Genomic DNA, 14191 nt, shown 5'->3' with positions numbered 1-14191 from the left:
CCCCCCCCCCCCCCCGAGGCTTATCTACTGGGACTACTGGCATACAGAGGACCTGGAGAGTCCTAGGAGCCCCAGGTCTCCTGAACAGTAATGATTCTGGGCAGGTTCCCCAACAGAGGCAGGACATAGGGCCAAAGGTGCACCTGGTCCACCTGGAGCAGTATATGATTTGGGTTCTTGGTTCACAGCAAAAGACTCTTGAAAGTGGAACAGGTGACTCAGCGGGCAAAGGTCCTTGCTACAAGCCCAGTGACCTCAGCTTGATCCCTTCAATCTACATAGTGGAAGGAGAGAACTGATTCTGACAAGATGTCCTTTGACCTCCACACATGCACAGTGGCATGCACCTGCTCCTAAATAAATAAATAAATAAATAAACAAACAAATGTTAAATAAGGACTCTAAATTTGCCCTTGGTTGGTCTTCTGCAGGATCTGCCTCAAGGGACTGAATTTGCATTTCCAAAAAGACTTGAAAAAATTATCCTCCAATGTCCTCATTGTGTGTGAAAAATGACCATTTTATGATGGAAATTGTTTCAAAATGAGGGTGGTGAATGCATGTCTGCATGTGCATGTCCTCCCTGGAGGGTTCTGATCGTCTGCAGCCAGCCCTGACCTTCAGCCTTTGTGGCAACTGATCAGCACTAAGCATTGACACTGGCTATAGCTGAGCTCACGGTGAAGGAGAGGCCCGCACGCCCTCTCTCCTTTCCTTCCTAATTCAACCAGAAAATGCTTCTGAAGGGTCTAATTTGATTCTTACTACAACATCTATAAAGGAAGGGTCAGACATCCCAAGTTCAAAGCCCAGCTGAGGCTCAGTTTTAATTCTGTAAAATGGAGCTGATGATGCTTGCCTTCTCTGTTCCACAGGAGGTCTGTGAAACTCAAAAAATAGATTGAAATCCTGTGTGCATGACAGATGTCACTGTCAGTCATTTAGTATGTGTGCTGGGCACCTACCATGTGCACAGCTCAGAGGTAGAGGGGAATACAACCCCTCACCTGGTTATATTAGCTAAGCTTCCCCATATTCTCTATGTACCCCAGAGTGACCCGGGCCCCGTCTGGGCCTGCTGGGGAAACCACCAGCCTCCAGGTCATGGCTTTCAGGCCTTAGGTCATTCCAGAGAAGTTTCCGAAAACCTGTTCTCCTTGCCTCTGCTCAGCTTTCCCAAGAAGTGCTGCTTCCTGGAGCAGGACATAGGCCAGAGCTGGATGCCACTGTTCCTTTGCCTGCGGCTGCATGGTATCACCAGCGGTAAGTGCTCCCATGTGACCTTGGTTCTTTAGAAGGGTTTATCAACTGATACTCAGGTTGTGGCCTACTTTGCAATGCATAGCTCATCCTGGCTCTACCCTTTCCACCCGTCTGTGGGTTAGTCTCTCTTGGCTTTCCAACACACTCAGGCTAAGCATATCAATCCCAACTTCTATTCCCCGTCCCCTCCTGGCATGCATACTCAAAACACTGAGTCTATTGAAATAAATGTGAAGCAAAGACCAGGAGGGGCACCAACGGTAATTTGTGGGGCTTTAAACTGGCCAAACTGATGTGGCACAACAGGCTTGGCCATAGTGCTTTCAATTCCCCCTTTTGACATATGTCAGAACAATTTCTTACAAATTGATATAATGTTTCTTTCATTGCATATACTGGAAACAAATTCTTCACTTGAATACATTTGAGAGATATTATTCAATGCATCCCCAAACTCCAGGTCTGTACCCCTAAGCCAGGCTTTTGTTTTCTGGGTCTCATATGGTCTGGGTACACAGAAGGCAACTGTGATTTGGAAAGAGGAGAAAAATACTAGGGTGCATGTTGTGTGCAGTCCAGGAGTCCATCCACTGAGATAGCTGGTCTAGAACTCACTATGTAGACCAGGCTGGCCTTGAACTCACAGAGATCCTCTGCCTCTGCCTCCTGAGTGCTGGGACTAAAGGTGTGCGCCATCGCACCCAGCTACCTAGAAGGATTCTTGAGAACTGTTTCAAAGCCATTTGTGGCTATGCAGGTGGGATAGTAGCTGGAAAACTCAGGACTGGCTGATGGAGTCAAGGTAGCTTTGCTCAAGTTGCTTCTAGAGACTACAGTGACACTGATAATATTTCAAATCCAGCCAAGCAGGACTATAGCCAGGGGACTGGAGCACTTAGTTGTGAAAGAGCCTGTTCTATAACTCACACAAACCTTATGGACTCTGGGAATGGAGACTTAGGGGGAAAATGAGGAAAAATTAAAACAGAAGCCGATTTTTTAAAATTTAAGCTGGATGTGGTGGACCACACCTTTCTAACACTCAAGAAACAGAGACAGATCTCTGTGAGTTGAAGACCAGCCTGGTCTACATAGTGAGTCCTAGGCCAGCTGGGACTAGAGGGAGCCCCTGTCTCAAAAAGACAAAAAATAAATAAATAATATAATTTAACTCAAACTTTAAAAAATGGTATATAGCACAGAAATTTTCTTATTGAAATTAGGATTGCAATTTGAAGTGATTCATTTGTTCCTTTGAAGGTCCTCTAAAGAAACAGAACTGATAAAAATGAATGTGTGTGTGTGTGTGTGTGTGTGTGTGTGTGTGTGTGTGTGTGTGTGTGCGTGTATTTAGGCCAAAAGTTGATATAGTGTCTTCTTTGATCAATCTCACCTTACGTATTGAGGTAGGCTCTATCACTGAACCTGGGGCCAATGGATTCATCTGGTCTAGCTACCCAGCTTGCTTCAGGGCTCCTGTCTCTGCCTCCCCAACCCTGGGGTTACAGGTGGGTCATCATGCCCACCCAGCATTTTACATGGGTGCTGGGGATCCAAATGCCAGTTCTCACATTTGCAAACTGAGCCATCTCCTGGGCTCTGTAAGTTTTTTTTTTTTTTAAGAATAAATTTGGAGTATAAAAGAAATGGATCCTGAATACAACCACAGTGGCTCTAAAATGTCTTTTTCCCATCTTACCAACCAAAACTTACAAGAGACCAGCCCTTTCTCTTTCCTGGGTGCCCAGTGTCTCTTTCTCTTCCTCTAAGTGAGTCACTTCCGAGGTTGGGTTATGAAGAAGCTGTAACCATGCTCCCGTTTTCCTTTTGCTTTTCTAAGGCAAGGATCTGGAGGAGTTAAGGCACATCAACTTCTTCCCCGAATCCTGGCTGGTCCAGGTTGCAGCCAACCATTACCACGCAGTGAGTCGGCTCTGCAAGGAAGCAATGCGCAAATTGTCTTGCCTCCCTGACTTTCCTTTTTCTGGAGATGTGTTCTGCATTTGAAACCTCTGGGCCTCTGAGATCAGGGCATATCCGGATCCTCCTCCAGGGAAGCAGGGAGCTGACCTGGATGGGGAGGCAGAGGAGGCCTAGCATGGCATCCATGTGCTCAGGGCATTAAGGATGGAGGAGCTCTGATCATGCATTTCTCTAAACCCAGGTCCTACCTACAAGTATCACCTACAAATGTAACATGTGCTTATTACTGAAAATATTCAAACTACAGGGAAAGAGAAAGAAAATAATTACCCTCAGACCATCACCCAAAGAGGACAACTACAGTTAACACTCCATTATATCTACTGCCTTTCAATAGGGAGCACACTGTCACATAATAGTTTATTTTGTTATACTTTGAATTACTTTTTTGTAGGGGAGTCTCAACAGTAGACATGCTGGCGCTACAATACAGGATGTGCACTTCGTTCATGATACATATTAATAAATGTTGGGACCAAACTTCTCTGCCCCTAGAAAGAGATTTACTTGCCTCACTATATACACACTTGGCAGAGTGGAGCGTTTTAATTTCAAATCATTTTTGTTCATTGAGATGGAGCAATGGCATTTCGTCTTTAGACATGCACTTCCTTTATTACTGGTAAACACGAATGTTTTTCCACGTGTCCCCTTTGTGAATAATAAATGTTGGGACCAAACTTCTCTGCCCCTAGAAAGAGATTTACTTGCCTCACTATATACACACTTGGCAGAGTGGAGCGTTTTAATTTCAAATCATTTTTGTTCATTGAGATGGAGCAATGGCATTTCATCTTTAGACATGCACTTCCTTTATTACTGGTAAACATGAATGTTTTTCCACGTGTTCCCTTTGTGAACTGTCTATGCAAACTGTCGTTCTTCATGTGGGTTTCCAATGGTACATTCTCAGAGATGAAGCAGGCAGTGTTTGAGTTCTGAAGCATGAGTCACGAGTTAAAATTCAGCTGTCTCTACAAGTTCTTATTGTGTTGTGCGAGGCCGTGCTCCAAGCGCCTTACTCCCTGAACACGATGACTCTATGGAAAACACTTCTCTGGGACATAACTCAGAACTGTGCTCTAAAAGCACCCAAAGAAGCTGACCCTGAGGAAGTCCCCAGCTCCATCTTTCCACCCTCTGACTCTGCCCAGGTCCTTCCTGTCACGCTAGGTTGTCAGCATTATGCTCCTGAGATACACACCGCACTGCCCAACCCTCACTCTGCAATGGCATTGCAGGAGCCTGCCTTGTTCTTGAATTTGGGACCATGGCCATTCTTGGCCCCATGATGATGCTAGTGATGTACACATTATATTACCCTGGCTACACTGCTTAGCACTTTTTTCTCTCTTCACTGCATCATTTGAAAGCACTGGGAACAGTACTTGGATATAGTAGGTTTTCAATAAATATCTGAAGACGGGACTTTCTTCCTGGTACCATGGGGTCTGAGGATCCAGAAGTGAATGGTAAGAGATATTCCTGTCTGTGCACCAGGTGAATTGTGTGCCTTTCCCTTTCAGCTGGAGAGCGGAGGCAACATGGTCCATCTGAAAGATCTTTCTACCCAGGCTGTGAGGTTCGGGCTACTCTTTAGACTGGTACTGAAAATTCAACCCAAACAAGGGGAAGGGAAGGTCCCTCCTATGCTAAGTGAAGGAGCTCTGTAGGGATACCCATGATTACTCTGACCTCTGATAGTAGATCCAGCAAGCTCCTAGGAAATAAAGCTCATAAGAAAGAGGGCAGGATAGGTTGGTCAGTAATCTGATGTGTGTGGCCCAAATTTTCCCACTAGGGTGATCAGAATGGAAGAGTTTTCCTAGGATTCAAGATTTTTTTTCATTTTAAAAGCAAGAAAGTTCGAGGAAACCATGAGTTGACCTCTTTTCCCCACAAAGACGGATAGCTGCCAAAGGTTCAACATCTCCACTCTCAAGTGCATGTTTGTTGAAGTTACCTCATTATGGGTAGTTATTTCAGTGGGTCTCAGAATCAAACAGTGGTGGGCCAAGGAGCTCCAGGGTGAAGTAGTCAGTCACAGGACAGGGTGTGGAGTTGGTGGCTGTACTCTATCTTGGATTTGCTGTGATAGATACATTTTTTTAAATGCTCCTGTCTGACTTCTTTAAAGGCAATTAGAAGGGATCTGAAAAGAATTTGTGTTTCAAGTCCATCTTCTGAGAGACGCTCTGGTTCAATCACCTGGTTGCAGAGACCCACCAAAGTGGGGCCGGGACTTTTTACAAGTACCATGAGTATAGCATACCTCATAGGCCCACCTGATTGGAACAAGATGCTTTGTTGCAAAGGGTTGCAGCCCACAGGTCATTTAAGACCACAGCACCTAACTTATTTTCCTCACAAAGCAGCATGAAAAATAGTAACTACAAGTGTTGGTAGAACTCAGAAGTTGTTCCTGAGTAGTGACAATATCAGTCAGTTGTCAGTAGACACCCTGGTTGTCACTAGAATTAGTTTTGCTGTGTCCTCTTGCCTGTGAATACTGATGGCGTCTCCCTTCACCTGGATGCTTTTCTTTCCCATTGTAGGAATACACCACTTATTCAGAAAAGATTTCTATATATGGATACTTCTTTGAGATAAAGGGAATCAAACAGGACGCTACCTCTTACAGTTTTTCTATGCAGGTAAGGAGGGAGCACAGGAAAGGGATCTCTCTGAAACAGCCACTTAGGGTAGATGAACCATAAGGAATTAGTAGGAATCAGTTTATAAGTGATACTTTGCCTGTGGTCACTCCTTGTGGAGGTGACAGGCCAACAAGAGGAGGAGGGGACAAGCCTGCTTAGAATGGCACAGCAGATGGGTGTGTGGGGCATCTGAGGCGACTTCTCAGTGCTCTTGTGAGCCCTCGGGAGAGATGGGAGATGACTATTAAGGTCAGGGAGTTTTAGTCAGACTGCCTGGCTAACTGAATGAGCTCGGCAAGTCCCATGAACCTCTTGCCCATAAGATGAAGACAATAGGGGCTGGAGAGATGGCTTAGCAGTTAAGGGCACTGACTGCTCTTGCAGAGGACCCAGGTTCGATTCCCAGCACCCACATGGTGGCAATGAACCGTCCTTAACTCCAGTTCCAGGGGACTCCGAAGCCCTCTTCTGACCTCTGCGGCATTGCAAGACACGGACGGGTGCACTCACATACAAGCAGGCAATACACTCATACACATAAAATAAAAATAATAAATCTTAAAAATCAAAACAATAATTTTAAAAAAAGGATGAAGAAAATAACAGGACCTTCCTCAGAGTATTAAATATGTTAATTTGTGCAAAGAGCTTGGAACAGGCCGGACAGAGAAGCCTTGCACATTTTTGCTTTATTTGCTTGTGGGTACTGAGGATGGAACTTAGGGCCTCTTGCGTGTGAAGCACTGAGCTACATTCCATCCCTACTCCCTACATTTGTGTTGATGATGATGGTGGTGAAGTGCTGGGTTCCATTTCCATTTCTACGTTTGCTTAGAAATCTCTCCTCTCTAAACAGCAAGCCTCCTGAGAAATCACATCTCATTCTGCTTCTCATTACTACCATCGGTTACTACCTAGATCTCGGAGAACTATTTTTCAAAAAAATTTTACTTAGGTTTTTTTTTTTTTTGTCTTTTTGAGACAGGGTTTCCTTGTAGCCCCAGCTGGCTTAGAACTCATTATGTAAACCAGGCTGGACTTGAACTCACAGAGATCCACCTGCCTCTGCCTCCCGAGTGCTGGGATTAAAGGCATGTGCCACCACACCCGGCTTTACTTAGTATTTTTATCTTATGTGTATGAGTGTATTGCCTGCATGGATTTAAGGGCACCCATATCGTGAAGTGCTCTCAGAGGACAGAAGAGGGAGTCAGATCCCCTGTAACTGGAGTTACGGATGTTTGTTAGCTGCCATGTGGGTGGTGGGATTTGAACCTGGGTCTTCCGCAAGAACAGCCATTGCTCTTAACCACTGAGCTATCTCTCCAGCCCTGCTGGGGAACTTTAAACAATTGACTGACTGACTGAATAGATGGATGAGTAAATGAATGAATGAGCAAATTATAAAATCTGGGTCCTTTTTAATATTTTATTTATTATTTTATGTACACGAATATATTGCCTGCGTGTACATAAGTGAACCTATGCTGTGAAATGCCCACAGAGGACAGAAGAGGGTGTCAGATCCCCTGGAACTGGAGTTATGGATGGATGTTACCCACCATGTGGGTACTGGGATTCGAACCAGGGTCTTCTTCAAGAGCAGCCAGTGCTCTTAACCACTGAGCCATCTCTCCAGCCCCCAAATCTGAATTTGAGTCCCAGTTTTGCCACTACTTTTCAATGTGTCCCAGAGCAAGTCACTTATTCCTGAGGCCTCCATTCTTGGTCACCAGACCCTAAGGTATCTCCCTAACGAATTTTACTGATGGAAAAGATGAATTACATATCACCACCAGTCCATAGTCCCCTAAGTATATTATGTTGAAGTTTCGATTCCAGCAGAGTGACAAAGAGGCTTGATTTAATGTTTGATTTGATGTCTGTTGGAAATGGTTTGCATATGGCAAGGGCTCTGTGTCACTGGATTCAGGCAATGGCCCCAGGAAATGATGCCGTGGGGGAATGTCCTCTTGCTGTCTGTGCACACAGAATAGAAAGGCCGTGTGTCACACAGAGTAGAAAGTCCGTGTGTCAGGAACTCAGTTTGCTAGCTCTGGTCACCCTGGTCACAGGGCTCATGGGATGGGTGACTCTCTTTGCAGAGAATAAAACATACAGACTTGGAGTGCCCCTCCCCCATCTGTGAGCACAGTGCCATCAGCTTGAGAGCCCAGCGCCTGGTGAGGTATGAGATCAGAGCCCAGACACTGGTGGATGGCAGGTGGCAGGAGTTCAGGACCAACCAGATCACACAGAAGTTTGGGTTCCTCAAGCCGGGCTGCAAAAGCCATGTGAGTGTCCCCTTGGCCTTCCCCTTCTCTCTTGTTCCTCTTTGCTCCTTCCCTCCCTCACCCACTTCTGGGGACACCTGGCTTCAAATGGCCAGTGATCTACAGGAAGCCCACGTTCCATTGTTTTAGGATTATCACGGCTCTGGTGGTTACTAATAATTCTACAAAAATCAGATCAGGGTCATGGCCGACCCGTTTTGTAAATGTCAGGAGGAGGTATTTGTGTGCATAGGCATGGGGAGGCTCAGTGGGGTGTGGTTGGTACCATCACTTCCTCTGGTACCCAGGCATAATCCATCAGTACCACTGAAACCCTTCCCAGGCCCCCTGCCTCCCTCTGGCTTACCCAAGAGGATGGAGCCCTTCAACCCGAGTGGTGCCAGCCACAGGGCATACTTGGTAGCTGGCCACAGTCTCAAAAGACCCCCAAACCAAGGAGGATCTCTTTAGTCTGCAAGTTCATTCAAGGTTGGGGATTCTGCTGGTGCCCTGCTAGGAATGGGGCTGTGCCACAAAACCACAGAGTCCTTCTTGGTACTGACCCTGAGAGCACATTAGAATGACCTGGGGTGTTGACATGCCGTTGCTAGAGACCAGGAGACCACACAAGTGGTGGTCCCAAATGACCCAAGGATGGGACCTGGGTTTTAATTATTATAAATGCCTCCAAAGGTTCTTCCTGTGAGACTGGACTCCCCACGGCCTTCCCCTTGTGGGGTGTGGCAGAGGCTAGGCTGGTGAGGGCCTCCCCTTTTAATTTTAAAGGAGATTTCAGGGCTGGAGATGTGCTTCACTTTGATTGGCGAGAGCTGCGTGGGTATGCAGCTGGGGCCTTATGGCAACTCCTAAGCTGCACCTGTGAGATGTAGGCATTCACTGTATCTATATCTGAGATATCATTTACTTATGCCCCTCAGTGAGCCATTCTGATGTGTAGCCAGGGTTGGGAACCACCCGCTTCTGAAATCATTGGTATAGTGGTCTTGTTCTTAAAGTCCCATATGCTCTGTTTTGTTTCATGTTTTAGGTCTTGAAAATCCAAACTGCGGGCATCCCAATCTATGCAAATTTTGCTTTCATCTTCCCCGTATCTTGACAGTTTCCAGAGGAATCTATTGGATCCCTCCTCCCCTGCCACCCATTCATGAGAGGAAATAAAATGACATTAAAGAGGGGAGCCCAGTGTTCAGCGGCTTGTGCTTCTATCCACGTATGTGTCCCATGGCAGCGAAAGGCACCACAGCCACAAGTCCACTTGCATCCTTGGTCACAGATCACCCCGAATCCAGTCTCTTGGGCCTGGGCAGGAACACCTACAGGTTTCCAGAGTCCAACTGGAACATCAATACTTTCCCATACTGCAGCCCCACCCCACCTGGCCCCCAGCTGCAGGGCTTCGGAGCAATGCACCTGACTCCTGACCCAAGTTGTCCCTAGCAGCTCTGGCTAAGCTAGAGCATGAGTAAGGAGGGAAGCAATTACAAGGCTTGGATCGGCTTACCATCCCACCTTTGTAAAAGGGACTGGGTGGCTTGGGCACTTAAGTGGGTAGCACACTTCCCTTCCCACTTTGTGAATTAGTTTTCTTTTGTAGTGTAACAAAGTCCCACAGTCGTAGTGGCCTAAAACCACATGTACTTTGTGTATGTGTAGATACACTGTGTGCATGTGTATATGTGTGTATAAATATAGCATGTATGAGTGCCTGTGTAGATATAGAGTGTGTGTGTGTGTGTGTGTGTAGCTACAGTGTATATATGGATGCCTGTATAGATCCAGTGTGTAAGTATGTGTGTGTGTATAGCTACAATGTGTATGTGTTTATAAATATAACATGTATGGGTACATATGTAGATATGGTGCATGTGTAATAGATACAGTGTGTGTGTGTGTGTGTATAAATACAGTATGCATAGATGTAGTGTTACGTGTATATTAATACAGCATGTGTGTCTGTGTCTGTGTGTGTGTGTATGTGGGTATGCATATATGTGGTGGCCAGCAGTCAACCTCAGGTACTGTTCCTCAGTCACTGTCCACCTCTTTCTTTCAATACAGGGTCTCTCATGGCTTGGTGCTCACTGACTGGACTAGGCTGACTGGCCAGCAAGCTCCAGGGATGTGCTTGTCTCCACTTTCCCAGCCCTGGAAGTATATGCGTGTCCATCATGCCTGACTTTTTCACAAGGATTCTGGGGATGCTGGTACACAAGCACTTCACCAACTGAGCCGTCTCCCCAGCCCCACTGTACTTACTAGTCCATAGTTTTTCTGGTTGAGAAACTCAGCCACAGCGTCTGTCACGAGTCCTGTACTCAGGGTCCCACACTATAGTTTAGTGGCAGTCCACCTCTGTTCTGATCCAAAAACATGCCCGGGAAGAATCCAGGTCCAAGTTCACTCAGGTTGATGGCAGCTTCATCTTCTTGCTGCTGTATGACTAAGGGCCCCAGCAGTGCACTGGAGTCATAGGAAAGATATCCTGTCTCCTCTGTTCTATTATCCAGATTAGAAGTCAGTCACATGCTCCACCCTTTCCTAAAAGAGAGGATTGTACCAAGGGTCACTTTAGGGTGTGTCTCCCACTCTGTCACCTATTGTCTTTAGGAATGTGCAGAGTTGAGGGTGCTGTGCAGACACTGAGGTAGGTATGCTTAGTCTAATGGCCCCGGTGGAGGGGGATTGGAGTGGCACACAGCTGACGGCACCTCCTTCGCAGCAGAGGATCCCGAGAGGGAGAAGGGCTTTGGGAAAGGTAAGAAAGTGGCCCTGGGGGAAGAATCCGAGCAAAGGAGCTGCACTTTGGGAGCCTGCTTGCAGGTCTGTCTCCTCCCTCCTGTGTCCCATGCCTTCTCACTGCTGTTCCTGACCGAGTTCAGCCAATGGGAAGCAGTGATGGCGGCTGGAGAGAAGGGAAAAGCTGGGGCAGCTGTCACCTCTGGGCCTTCAGGACATCTTCCTGTAGGAGCTGTGGCCCCAGCTTGCTCTGGTACCTCTGTAGAACCCTGAGACCCTCTTCATTCACCCACTAGCCCCCAATCCCTCCAGACCCCCACTAATTGCTCTTTTAGCTTCTGTAAAATGCTTGGCTGCTGCTTTAGACATGCCTAGACATGCCCTGGCATGCCCTGACCCCCGCCTGCTATTCCCCACCCCCCTTCCAGGAAACTACAGATTAAGCAAGCCTGAGCATAAAAACTGCCCTATAAGGTAAAAACAGAGACTCCTGGCCCCACAGGTAACAGTCAGCACATTCCACAGCCCTGAGAATAGCACCTACCAATAAGAAACTTCCAGGGCTGCATCTTATACATCCAATCGGTTTAAAAATATGTTGGGGCGCGCGGGCTCCTTGAACCAACCAAAATGTATCTTCGGTATCTCCCCCACTCCCCTTTGTCTAAAACCTATAAAAGGCTCCACTCTCCCTTACTCTGGGCTCTCAGCACGGATCCGTTGAGTTGGTGAGGTCTGAGAGCCTGAGCTTAAGCCCGAATAAACCATAAACCTTTGCTTTTGCATTTTGGTGTGTTGGGTCCTCGGTGGTTTTTTGGGGTCCAGTGGATGGGGTACAACACCTCCATTTGCCACCCTAGTTCTCACCCAGCAGCCTCCTGCCACCATCTCATCCATCAGCACAGGACTCTGGTCCCTGTTTCGATACTATCAATCTGTGTTCTCTCAGCCCCTGTGGTGGGGGACTCCTTCATGGTTGGTTCTGGTTGCACTGTTCTCCTTGCATGGCCTCCCAGATTTTGCTTCACCTGTATGACTGGTTCTCCATATTGTATTTATTCTGCTTGAACCCTCAGGATAGTTTATATTATTCAGGCTACACAGAAAGGGGGATAGGGTTGGAGATGTGACTAATGGGGTGGGTGTTAGAAAATATGGCCTCCATAGTCCAGATTAGAATGAGGACCAATGAGGCACTTACTAAAGCAAAAAGGTGTCATAGCCCCATAAATGCTCTGTAACCCAGACAAATAAGGTTCTCATGCAATGTTTTAAAAACTCAAAACCAATGGCAAAAGAACCCACTGTATTGTAGATGAATGAACTGTCATAAGGTGAACGAATACTTATGTGACCAGTACGCAGATCAAAACCAAACAGAGCCAGGCAAGGTGACCCACACCTCAAAACCAGCACTCAGGCGGTAGAGGCAGGGAGATCTCTGTGAGTTCAAGGCTAGGCTGGTCTACGTATTGAGTTCTAGGCCAGCCAAGGTTGTGTAAAAAGCTCTCATAAAAAGAATAAAAATAAATAAAAAGAAAAACTACAAAACAGAACATGATCAGGCCCTGAATGCCCCAGCCAGCCCCACCCAAGCATCCTGCATCCAGACAAACACTGCCCAGACTTCCATCCTACCAACTAGTTTGACCACTGAGTCGGATTACTTTACAAACAGAAGCGCACACCCTGAGCATTGTATTAGTTGTTTTTCTTCTGACTATGACCAAACACCTGACAAGAAGCAACTTAAGTGAAGAAAAGTTTCTTTTGGCTCACAGACTGAGGGTACAGCCGGTCACAGTGGGAAGGCAGGGCAGGGCAGCAGGAGCCGGAGGCAGCTGGTCACGCGGCATCTGCAGTCAGGAAGCAGAGAGAGATGAGTGCTGGCACTTTCTCTTTTTCATTCAGTCTGGACCCCAACGCCTGAAACAATGTTCCCCACATTTAGGGTGGGCTTCCCACCTCAACCAAATCTAGAAACTCTCTGACCAACACACCCAGAGGCTTGTCCCCTAGCCGATTCTAGATCCTGTGAAGGTGGCAATCCATCAACCATCACAGGCATTTTTTGGAGCTGCAACACTTTCATCCAACGGCAAGGCTCAGAGAGTCACCCACATTTTCCTAGGGCTGCAGTTTATCAGACAAGCACAATAGTCTCACTTCTTAGAACATCAGTGCTCCTTCTACAAAGTCTCACAGGTTGTTGAAGAACAGAAAATATAAAAAGATAACAGACTAGAGGGAACTGCTGTCACTGGGGGTTGGGAACAGACCCTCTGGCATTGTTTTGCACGTAGTTTCCTTTCCATTCAAAATGGATTATGCGATTTGTAGTGCAGGAGGTCTGTGGGTGATGCTAGAGAGGACTCCAGTCCAGAAGCTTCCATTCCTCAGTGGGGATTTTCACTGTGCTGAAAACACATTTGTCTTCCTTACACAATGCCAGAAAAACACCCCCAAAACTAAAAACAAGCTTAGGGATCTGTTTCATTACACCCTGAGAAGAAGAAGAAATAAATTTCCTCTAATACAATAAATAAGAAAGCTCTTCCTGTGGGAGAACCATTTGCTATAATTCCCAGAATCCAACCCAGCCCACTAGAGGGTGCAGTAGACCTCAAACTTGAGAGAATTCCAGTGGCTAAAATTTGCAACTTGGAAAAACTCCCAGTCCTAGTTAGCTTTTACTGTCAACCTGACACAGTCTAGAGATCAGATTGCCCTGGGGTATGTCTGTGGGGGATTATCTTGTTAATCAATGCAGGAGGGCCCAGTCCACTGGTAGGGGAGGACCATTCCCTAGGCAGGTGGTACTGGGCTATATTAGAAAGTGAGCTCAGGGGCAGGAGAGATGACTCAGGGGTTAAGAGCACAGACTGTTCTTGCAGAGGACCTGGGTTGGATTCTCAGCACTCACATAGCAGCTAAGAACCATCTGTTCTGGATAGCTTTAGTATGTCAACTTGACACACCTGGGTTGAGGGAGCCTCAATTGGGGAATTGCCTCCATTGGACTTGCCTGTGGCCATGTCTGTGGGGCACCTTTTTGATTATTGAGTGATGTGGGAGAGTCCAGCCCACTGTGGGTGGTGCCATCCCTGGGCAGGTGGTCTATTGTGTACGAAAGCAGGGTGAGCATGGGTCAGGGTAGCAAGCCAATAAGGAGCATTCCTTTGATCCAACTCCTGCCTCTAGGTTCCTGCCCTGAGTTCCTACCTTGGGCTCCCTGATGAACTGTGACCCAGGAGATGT

The 14191-nt window shown here is 46.8% G+C and overlaps 1 protein-coding gene across 1 annotated transcript in view; it reads left to right on the top strand.

Moving 5' to 3' along the window:
- Btbd16 (BTB domain containing 16) overlaps window positions 1–9303 on the top strand; it is a 46159-nt gene extending 36856 nt beyond the window's left edge. Inside the window, exons 10-15 of the mRNA XM_008827345.2 lie at window positions 1172–1263; window positions 3104–3186; window positions 4773–4850; window positions 5802–5900; window positions 8009–8197; window positions 9225–9303. Coding sequence (XP_008825567.1) covers window positions 1172–1263; window positions 3104–3186; window positions 4773–4850; window positions 5802–5900; window positions 8009–8197; window positions 9225–9293 — 610 coding nt within the window. The 3' untranslated portion in view covers window positions 9294–9303. The remainder of the gene's footprint in view (window positions 1–1171; window positions 1264–3103; window positions 3187–4772; window positions 4851–5801; window positions 5901–8008; window positions 8198–9224) is intronic.
- The last annotated feature ends 4888 nt before the right edge of the window (window positions 9304–14191 follow it).

The sequence above is a fragment of the Nannospalax galili genome, unplaced genomic scaffold (genome assembly GCF_000622305.1).
Source record: "Nannospalax galili isolate Female #2095 unplaced genomic scaffold, S.galili_v1.0 scaffold31, whole genome shotgun sequence".
NCBI lineage: Eukaryota > Metazoa > Chordata > Mammalia > Rodentia > Spalacidae > Nannospalax > Nannospalax galili.
This window is presented reverse-complemented; position numbering and strand designations above follow the sequence as displayed.